This window comes from Dendropsophus ebraccatus, chromosome 5, assembly GCF_027789765.1.
Source record: "Dendropsophus ebraccatus isolate aDenEbr1 chromosome 5, aDenEbr1.pat, whole genome shotgun sequence".
NCBI classification, from domain to species: Eukaryota; Metazoa; Chordata; class Amphibia; order Anura; family Hylidae; genus Dendropsophus; species Dendropsophus ebraccatus.
Window position 1 is genome coordinate 138,970,927 of NC_091458.1, and position 10,632 is coordinate 138,981,558.

At 41.9% G+C, this 10,632-nt stretch overlaps 1 protein-coding gene across 2 annotated transcripts in view; it reads left to right on the plus strand.

Moving 5' to 3' along the window:
- Window positions 1-8,734, plus strand: part of GRM4 (glutamate metabotropic receptor 4) — an 88,024-nt gene extending 79,290 nt beyond the window's left edge. Inside the window, exons 9-10 of one of the 2 annotated variants that reach the window (XM_069972576.1) lie at window positions 5,432-5,688; window positions 8,611-8,734. In XM_069972576.1, coding sequence (XP_069828677.1) covers window positions 5,432-5,688; window positions 8,611-8,650 — 297 coding nt within the window. In that variant the 3' untranslated portion in view covers window positions 8,651-8,734. Of the gene's footprint in view, window positions 1-5,431; window positions 5,689-8,600 lie in introns of both variants that reach the window. The other variant, XM_069972575.1, reaches the window with a different exon arrangement.
- Window positions 8,735-10,632: the final 1,898 nt, after the last annotated feature.

The following is a 10,632-nucleotide window of genomic DNA, read 5'->3' on the forward strand; positions in this document are numbered from 1 at the left end:
AAGAATATCTCCCGATTCAGCTCATCAATAAGTTACACTAATATTGTCACTTACATTACAGACCTAAAAACACCTGGGGGGGGGGGACACATTTATGAAGACCGGCTTAAATTTATGGTGGTCTTAAATTTGGCCCTTTCCCCTGGACGGAATTACTAACAGACGCGTGCCTCTCCATTCGGCTCTGTGCCTGGCGCAAACAATCTACAGGCAAATCTATGTAGATTTGTATCATGATTAGACATGAGCGAGCATGCTCCTCGGAGCTTTGTACTCGTTCGAATATTAGGGTACTCGATTGTACTCGTTACTCGGACGAGCCTCTTGCGTTACTCGAGACAATGGCATCTTCCTCTTCCTGCATGTTTGGCGGCTTTTTTTCAGCCAATCATCATGCAGGAGAGGTTTTGGGAGCTTGTAGCATCACGTGGGAATTCTACATGTCAATAGCAGCGATTGGCTGGCCAGATCACATGACCTGGGCATATAAGAATAAGGTTCCGCGATGCTCGCTTCAGACGCAGCCTGGATGAGCTTAGGGAGAGAGCTGCTGAGAGTGTTAGGGTGGGAATAATAGTGTCTGTTAGGCAGGAATCATCCACAAAGAACCCAACAGTCCTTCTTAGGGCTACAACTACCTTTTTTTTTTTTTTTTTGCTACTCTTGGCTGCTGGCTGGGACTTGTAGTGCAGCCCCCGCCATCTTGACTGCACACTGTGCAGAGCAACTGGTGCCAGAAAGGGGACAGCACGTGGTCCACAAAGACCCCAAAGAAATATCCCAAAGTCCTCTTAGTATTCATTTTTGCTGCTGCTGCACCTTGGCTTGCTGGGATCTGTAGTGCAGCTACATGTATCCTGGCTGTGCAGTGTAATAGGTGCTCTAAAACAAACAGCACCTGGTACACAGAGACTCCATAGACTACACCAAAAGTCCTCCCAGTTGCACCTGGTTGGGTGCTTTTTGAACATGTGCCAGCACATGTGCCTTGCCCATCTTGGTCTGGCACAGCAAAGTTGTATTGAGGGCCACCACCCGGCTGTTGCCCATAATTTGGCGTAATGTTGCGATTAGCATCCATACATGCTGCCCCTGCTGTTTCCTGTCCATTTCCGTGTTGTTTCCATCAATTCTAAGGTTTCCAGGTTTTCACAAGACCTTCCCTGGGTCGAGCTTTGGTCCCCTGCAAAAATGCTCGAGTGTCTTATTGACTTCAATGGGGTTCGTTACTCGAAACGAGCACCCGAGCATCGGGAAATATTCGTCTCGAGTATCAAGCACCCGAGCATTTTAGTACTCGCTCATCTCTAATCATGATTTATGGCCGCAAACAGGCGCAAATCATGATAAATCAGGCGCAGGAGGAGGCCCTACCTCCCCACCTTGCCGCCCTCCCTGGGCAAGCGGGCGATACGAGAGATGTACGCCAGGGAAAAGGGGCAAATCTGCCTTTGTAAATGTCCTCCCTGGTCACTTTTTGTTATACGTTGGGATAATAACATTACATTTACAGAACACATAGAACTGTATTATAGATGCAAGCACTGGCTGTACTCAGCAATGGGAGCTGCTCTCACTCTTGCCGCAGCACTCAGCCGCAGGTTCCTTACAGCTGGCAAAAAAAGTAAACCAAAGAGTTTAACCATAGTATGCTCAGCATGTTAATGCTTTTCTACCTGCTGCTGTAACTACAATACACTAAAATAAAAACAACAATGAATAAAAAGCACCTACTGTATGCCGTATACAATTGTACAGGAATGAATGGTGGATGAACGAAAAAATCGTATCCTCCTGATCCTCTAGCCAGAAGAGGGGGCCTCGCATGTCTGTCATCCTGTTCTCTAAACTGCAGAAATTATGGAGACAGTCAAGCCGCATGTTTGTATAAGGCTGGGTTCACACTGCGTTTTTGCAATCCGTTCAGTGTATCCATTTTTAATTGGTTACTTTGGTTTTGGTTTTGGTTAACGGACAGAAAAACATAGTCAACACTACTTTTGTGTCTTTAAAAAAAAAAACGCATCTGTTTTGATTTCTTTTGTTTGTTTTTTTGTTATAATGGAAGTCAATGGAAAAACTGATCCAAACGGATGACACACAATTGCATCAGTTTTTGCATCCGTTTTTTCCCCCAGAAAATTAAACAGATAAACGTTAAACGGATTGCAAAAATGCGGCGTCAACCCAGCCTAACTCCCCCCTGTACCTCTCCTTGGCCTGATAGAATTGCTGAACCCCCATTGTTATGAAGGTTGAGTATCCTAGAGGTGGGCATTGTATACATTACCTATTTAGATACTCCCAGAATACCCCAGGTTATGATCCCACACAGTATTTTTGCTCAGTATTTTGCAACCAAAACCAGGAGTGGATTCAAGACGCAGAAAGGCTATGTTCACCCACTGTTGAAATTGAGTGGATGGCCGTCATTTAACGGCACTAACGACTGTTAAAATACCAGAAATTATTTGCCATTAAATGACGGCCATCTACTGAATTTTAACAGTGTGTGAACATAGCCTTTGTGCGTCTTGAATCCACTCCTATTTTGGTTGCAAAATACTGAGCAAAAATACCGTGTGTGAACATTGCCTTAGGCTATGTTTACTGGCTGTATTTTCAGTGTTATAATGCACTCCATTGAAGTCAACGGGGATTTGTTTTACACAATGTATTGAACAATGGACGTTGAAATAATGATAATGTCAATTATTTCCGGACATTGTCCATAGACTTCAATGCAATTTTCATTTAAAACAACGGCAAATAACGTCCCTCGTTTATGCATTTTGTGAACATAGCCTTCTTGTATGGTAGTATGCAACTGTATTCTATAAACATTATTGCTCCAAGATGGTTGGTTAAGGCTCTAGTCACACCACATTTGGCCATACAGGTGGCAGCATTTATATGAAATAATAATACAAAAAAATAATGTATTGTACAATACCAGTAATCTCCTATGGACCAGATATGCCCTATGAGGAAAGTGTCTTCCATGTCTGGCAGGCTTATGGCTGGATTCCTGTTTTGCCAGTAATGTACAACATAGGCAGCAACTATTTTCAAAGCAACAGAAATATTAGTAAAAAAAATTTTTTTACTCCCTGTGAATTCACATCTGGGAAGTAAGTCTTCCGAGACATGGCGGATTGGACCTATATCCCAATCGTCATGTGCATGATGTCCAATATATGCCCTCCCCTTCCACTTGTTCTTGTTTGCCAGAAATGAGTATGCAGTGGATGTTGCACAGTTTTGCCATGCCATGTGTTGTGCCCGGCTTGTGCCACAGTGGAAGTACAGCTTTCTTATTATAATGCAGGGTATCGTGGCTTTAGAAACACCCTACATGTGGCCCTATGTCTTTGCCCAGACATATACTCAGGCTCAGAAGTGAAGGAGTCCCATTCATATTCTAAGGCCTAGTGACCAGCGCTTGGCGGTGTCCTGTGCTCTGGACCACCGCTGTCACACCTGCTCCCCCACTGTCTGCTGCAGGCGGAAGCTGGAGCCCATGTGCAGGGACCCGGCACCGCCATCTCTTTGGCTCTGCGACTCCACACTCCTGCTCCTTTGTTACTGGCACGCTCGTCCCCGCTGGCTTAGTTAAATTTAAAGGGGCAGTATCCCCCTTTTTTTTAAAATGGTTCCCCCGTTTTTAAATGGTTACTTTTAACGTACACAAAAATGTGGTCAATGTGGTCCCCTAAAGAAACAAAAAAAAAAGTAAATAGTAAAAAAATTAAAAAAATGTATTATTACTGAAAATAATTATATTAGATATCTCCCGGTTCCTAACAACCCAAACTATAAAACTATGGCCCAGATTTATTAAATGGTGTAAACTATACACTGGAGTAAACCGCCCGCAGCTTAGCTGTAATTTTACCAGAGCTGAAAGCTGAGCTGTGATTGGTTGCTGTGAACAGTTTACACCAGGTGTATATTTACACTCTTTGATAAATCTCCCTCTATATGTTATTTACCCTGCATGGTGAATCAGCACAAAATCCTCAAAAACAATGGTGGGTCACCATGCCTTCAAGAAAGCAAAATAAAACTAATCAAAAGGTCAGATGTACTGGAAGACTGGTACCAATAAAAACGGCAGCTCATCCCGCAAAAAACAAGCCCTGACACAACTCTATCAGCAAAAAATAAAATTTTATAGCTACCACAATATGGGGACACAATATGTTATTGATCTTTTTAAACAAAGGTAGTAAAACATAAAAAAAAATATTTAAATTGGATGTTGCCATAAAGATACCGTTATTTATACATCGCAGTTAACGACAGAAAAAAAACAACCAATGACTAAATTAGTATTTTTTTATCCATAATTGCAGTCCCCTAAAGTTTGGATGATCACGGGGTCCTATTGGTTGCTATGGCTTGTAGAAGTCAGATCATGGCCTCCGGTGTTGTGGGGCCCTAGGCTGGGTCTCAGAAGCTGTGACCGTCAGTAACTGGTACAGTGCACAGCAGTACAGATGTACTATACTAGCAGACAGTCACAGCCTCAAGCTACACAATGAACAGAGACAAACTGTTTCTGGCCCCGTTCACTGCGTAGTGCGGGCTCCAAACAGCTGATCGGCACGGGTGCCAGGTGTTGGCACTCTCCGATTGGATACGGATAAAAGGCTATGGATAAACAAAAAACCCATAATCTCATATATTTCTTGACAGGAAAAAAATTAATGCAGCCCTGTGTCTAAATAGGATTATGGATATCTATCTAGTAAGAAACTTTCTAGATAAAGGAGGGTCAAATTAAAGTGTAGCTGTTGTTACAAAAAACTTTTGACTGGTCATAGAGACATGTCAAAAGTTCACACCCATACTGATCAGGAAAACGAGCCGGGAGAAGACTACTCTGCAAGAAGACCTACTTAGCCATATTCCAATATGCCGGAACACCGGCCTACTTATGTATTCTTGAATAAGCATAAGTAACAGTAGGTGTGAGCATCGGAGAAATGCTCCCATGGCACCTAAGGACCTAATTTGCATATTTTTACTAGATCAAATTTCGTAAAAACGTAGAAGGATCCCAAGATCTGCACTGGATAGAGGAAGTAGGGACCACCGGGAACTATACCTAGCTGGTTCATATTGTATGCACAAACCTTTTAAGCATGATGCTATATTATATTATATTAAAGTATGGCCATGCAAGGCTGAATATTCTTCATATTTACGCAGTTGTTTCTTCCGAAACTTAATTTGTGTGTCAGTTAAGGCCGGATTTATCGTCTCTGTCCCCATTTATCTCATATGGATAACCAGTTTTATAAGCATGAAGCAACGTTGTGTGTGGTGTTCTTTTTTTGCATGTTGGTGTTGTCTGTAATGGCATTCTGTAATGTTTTGTGTCCTACACGACTGAATCCTTCTGCTCACTTGTGACTTTTGTCCGCAGATGCATATCCAAACCACAACACTGACCATTTCAGTGAGTTTGAGTGCCTCCGTGTCCTTAGGTATGCTCTACATGCCCAAGGTCTACGTTATCCTTTTCCACCCAGAACTGAATGTCCCTAAGCGAAAAAGAAGCCTGAAGGCTGTTGTCACAGCGGCAACAATGAGCAACAAATTCACACAAAAAGGAGGCTACAGACCAAATGGGGAGGCCAAGACCGAGCTATGTGACAGCATGGAGACACAAGGCAAGTCAGAGTTTTAGCACAACTAACATGTCTACACCTTTTAACACTGCATCCCACTGATTTGTATCACCTGTTAGTAATCTCTTACAAAAGAACATGCAATCTTATCCGTGAAAGCCAAAGTTCAGAAAAAAAAATTCTTTCAAATCAACTGGTGCCAGAAAGTGACAGAGATTTGTAGTTGTTAAAATTGTTAAAATTCTGTTAAAATTAAAAAAAATCTTCATTCTTCCAGTACTTATCTGCTACTGTATGTCCTGCAGGAAGGGGTGTATCCTTTCCAGTCTGACACACTGCTCTCTGCTGCCACCTCTGTCCACGTCAGGAACTGCCAGAGCAGGGGCCTAACTAGGATCCATGGAGCCCTATAGCAAAAAACTGTATGGGCACCCCACCATATTCCCCTGGCTCCAGGGAGCTGGGACAATGTGGGTACACTGCGCAGGGCACTGTTAGTATGTGTATGGGGGGGGGGGGGGGCTCTTGTGGCTGGAGGTGCATAGCTGCCTTCAGTCTCAAGAGAGACCCTCAGTGCAACGTATTGTGAGTTGTCACCTTGAAAGCAGACCACACTCCACTGGGGGTGGGGGGGTTCTACGGGTCCCGTTGGTGTCTGGGCCCCATAGCTACAACACTGCCTCTAATATATATATATATATATATATATATATATATATATATATACATATATACACCTCTCTAATATGTATATATTACTCTCATATATACCCCTCTATTATATACATATAAGATACGTATTAAATACATAATAAAGGGGTTTGGAACACTTGTGCAAGCTGGTGCCTGTGCCTGCAGCTCCTCGATAAAGCTCCTCTGGTCTGAGACAATGTCCCCTGGGGGGTGGGTGTGGGGGAAGGGGAGTTGCGGGTCCCTCTGAGATATTGTTGTGCTTGCCGGGGGGAGGGGCGTGGTGGCGCTGTCATGCGACAGCATGCTGAGAAATGTAGTTCTGTTGTGCCACCGCTTCACCCTTCCTATACTGTCATCCTCTAATCAGTTTCACAACTACAACTTCCATTATGAACTGCCAATAGGGTTTGATGGGGGTTGTAGTTCTTCAACCTGAATGGCCACAGGCTGTAAAACTACAACTCGCACTATGAACTGTTAGCAGGACACGATGAGGATTGTAGTTCTCTGGGGGTAATCTCACCTATCCTGGCTCCTGCTCTGTCCTTCTGTCCTCCTCTGACCTTTTGCTGCTGCTATGCCTGCCTTCCTCTGCTCTTTTCTCAGGTCCAGGGGGCAGTAATGGTGATGAGGGGGGTGCGGAATCACCATTGAGATCTTGGGGGTTGGGAGAGGTTGGAATGGTGGCTGGGACGTGTGTGCATGTGTGGGAGGAGTGTTGGGTGCATTGGTGACCTGGGACACTGTGTTGGGGGGGTGGGGGTAGGGGATTAGCCGCTTGAGGTTCAGTAGCCACTGGAGCCGCTCTGGGGGGAAGGGGAGATGGGGTAGTCCTGGGTCAATGTGTGTGGGACCACAAATTACAAACCTCTGGAACTTTCTGTCAGTTGATTTGAAATATTTTTTTTTGTTGCTGAACTATCCCTTTAAATAAAGAAAAATTAAATGGCAGTAAGAATTTTGCACGGAGAAATCCAAGTTTGTGATTTGTTATTGCGTCTTTTATCCTTTAAATAAACAGCTGTATATCAATAGCTCCCCCAGCCTCTCCCGGTGCCAGCGCTCCGAACACACAGCATACAGCTAATGACGCTGTCAGGATTCATCTTCTCATCCACAGGTTCAATGTCAAGTGACATCTCCCACAGGCCGCAGTCTTAGACATCCTGCAGTCACCTGGGGGTGTACGCTGCATGGACTCCACACACTCGGCAGATTGCCACATTTCAAAGCTTCATTCCCATTGAAAGCATACTCACAATTCCTATCACAATGCCGCACGCTCATTACCATCATCATCATTGTAGAGAGATGTATTATATTTATTCATAACCACAGTGTGCGCAATGTAGATGTCACCAAGCAACATAATGCAGGGAAGCTTATATTGATGCACACTTCAATGTATGCAGGTGCATGGTGTGAAAAGGGTAAGTACATGCATAAAACATATTCTGTCCTGATATAATGGACGGCTTATTGCATTCACACAATGTTCTCTCCAGAAAAACGCCGAGGCTGCACTTTTACTTCCTCTCCCTCTGTCACCATGTATCTCCATTTTATGTTTCCGTGCCGTCCTGCCGAGGCAACAAGTAGTGATATAAAGCTGTATTTGCTGTATATTTTAGTAGTTTCCCTGTTCTATTTCTAACCTAAGACTAGAATTTTCAATATGTAATGGAGATGAAATGTTCTATTAAAGGGGTACACCAGTGGTTTTTTTTTTTATTTCTTTCACATTAACTGGTGTCAGAAAGTGCCAGAGATTTGTAATCTTTATCTTAATTTTTTCCTTACTTATCAGCTGCTGTATGTCCTGCAGGAAGTGGCTTATTCTTTCCAGTCTGACACAGTGCTCTCTGCTGCTACCTCTGTCCATGTCAGCAAATCTCCATAGAAAACTTCACTTTCTGTGGACAGTTCCTGACATGGACAGAGGTGGCAGCAGAGAGCACTGTGTCAGACTGGAAAGAATAAGCCACTTACTGCAGGACATACAGCAGCTGATAAGTACTACATTATTACAAATCTATATAACTTTCTGAAACCAGTTGATTTTTAAAGAAAAAGACTTTCCCTGGAGTACCCCTTTAAGATATATATCTAACAATACATATATATATATATATATATAGTTAGATACTGACTGTAAACCTATATAACACATATCCATTCAGTGTGTAAGCTTGTCAATAATATGCCGTTGTATGGTTTGTTATTATTATTGGCCGGTTTAGTAATTAAACATTTTTTATGTTTCTCCTACAGCTCTGGCCAGTAAACCCACGTATGTCAGCTACAGCAACCACGCTATATAGACAGCACTGATTGAGATTGCCCTTGAACGATGGGAGGGGCCAAACCTGTGGTCACATAAGATGCCGCTCACTACTGATAAAAAAACGGGATCAGTCAGGATGACTAGTTAACCCGTCATGGGGCGGAGAAGCGCGTCTGGCGCAGACGGGAGCAAAACAGATGGCACATAAGCCACAGACCTGGGCACATTAATTTCCCTTCCATGCATTCTAACTTTTTTCTTTGGTCCAGATGAAATTAAATTTTATTAATTTGAGAAATTGTTTTTTTTTTTTTTAAATATTTTTTCATTTTTTTTGTTCAGATTTATACATTAATCGATAAGGATTTTGTGTTTATATTTTACAAAAGCACTTCTATTTTGGGTGTGCTATTTAAAGGCATTTCAGTATTTTTTACGAAAATAAAACAAGTTATTTTTGTTCCTTATCGTGTTGTTTACGCCAGGGTTTTCACTTGTGCCCCCCATTCATTTCAAGAAGAAAACTATTCTTGCACTTCCTCACAGTTGCTCTGTACCTTTTCCATCTTGCCTGCACCACTGTTAATTGTAATGGTTTATGGAACCAGTTTTTGCCATACATTTTTCCCAAAACTAAAAAATTCTCCATTCAAATGAAAATGCTTTGATGTTTTCTAGTTCTTTCGATTCGGTTTCAATTTTCAATTTTATTGCTGCTTTGAAATAGTCCAAAAATTGTCCAAAAGCCAATATAGGGTTCGTTCACACCTACATGCGGATTCGCAGCAGAAAATACGCTGCGGATCCGGTAAGTGTGAACGTACCCTTAATGTAATTGACTAATTAATTACAAGCAATTATGATGATTGTAAATATTTTCTGTAATTTCTAATTATTAGATCCAAATGTGTGTGTGTGTCTGTATACACACACACAAAATTTACAGTCATAATTGCTTATAATTAATTAAATTTGGAATATTCTGTATCTACATTTGAATCCTGTTTGTTAAATTCCGTACTATAATTGCCAATCTTACATTACATGTCTTATAGACTTTATAGGTTTTGCCTAAAATTTTTCAAGTCTATTCCTTACCACCTGAAAGAAATCGATTGTTGTATTTTTGAAAAAAATCTACAGGTTTTTTTTTTCTTTGTTCTTGAAAATTTTAAGAAGTAATTTTACAGTAAGCTATTTTTTAAACCGCAAAACCAGATGTGCTTGCTAAATTTGGCATGTGATTTAAGAACAAAGGAGATATGAATATAGGCAAGGCTGCTGTGAGACTCCGTTAAAATTATATTTTGTGATAACTTTTTCATGAAAATTAGTAAAACTCTAAGATAAAGTCTATGACGGTTAAGGACCAATTAAGGCCTTGTTAAAGGGTCACTGTCCTTACAAAAATTTTTGATATGTCATAGAGACAGAAGTCAGAAGGGTTGATCGTTCCTGGTCTGAGTGTTCAGACCCATACCGATCAGGAGAACCAGCCGGGAGAAGACCAGCTGCAGCGCATCCTCTCGCCACCCTGAAAAAAAAAAAAAAAAAAAAAAAGAGCTGGACTTATGTATGTCTATGGAGCCCAACTCTTTTTTCGTAGCATGGTCCTCTCCCCTCTTGTTCTCCTGCTCGGTTTCGATCTGAATACACAGATTCGGACCCTTTTCACATCTCTATGATTTCTCTATGATATATCAAATGTTTTTAAAACAACAGGTACACTTTAAACAAGATGCTTACATATGGAGCCGGAATGCTTGTGACATACGAACTTATGCAGCTTTGTCTTGGTCAATAAAGTCTGTCTACCTCTGGCAAACTGATGGATAGAGATGAGCGAACCGGGTTCGGGTTTGAGTCGATCCGAACCCGATCGTTCGGTATTTGATTAGCGGGGGCTGTTGAAGTTGGATAAAGCTCTAAGGTTGTCTGGAAAACATGGATACAGCCAATGACTATATCCATGATTTCCACATAGCCTTAGAGCTTTATCCAACTTCAGCAGCCACAGCT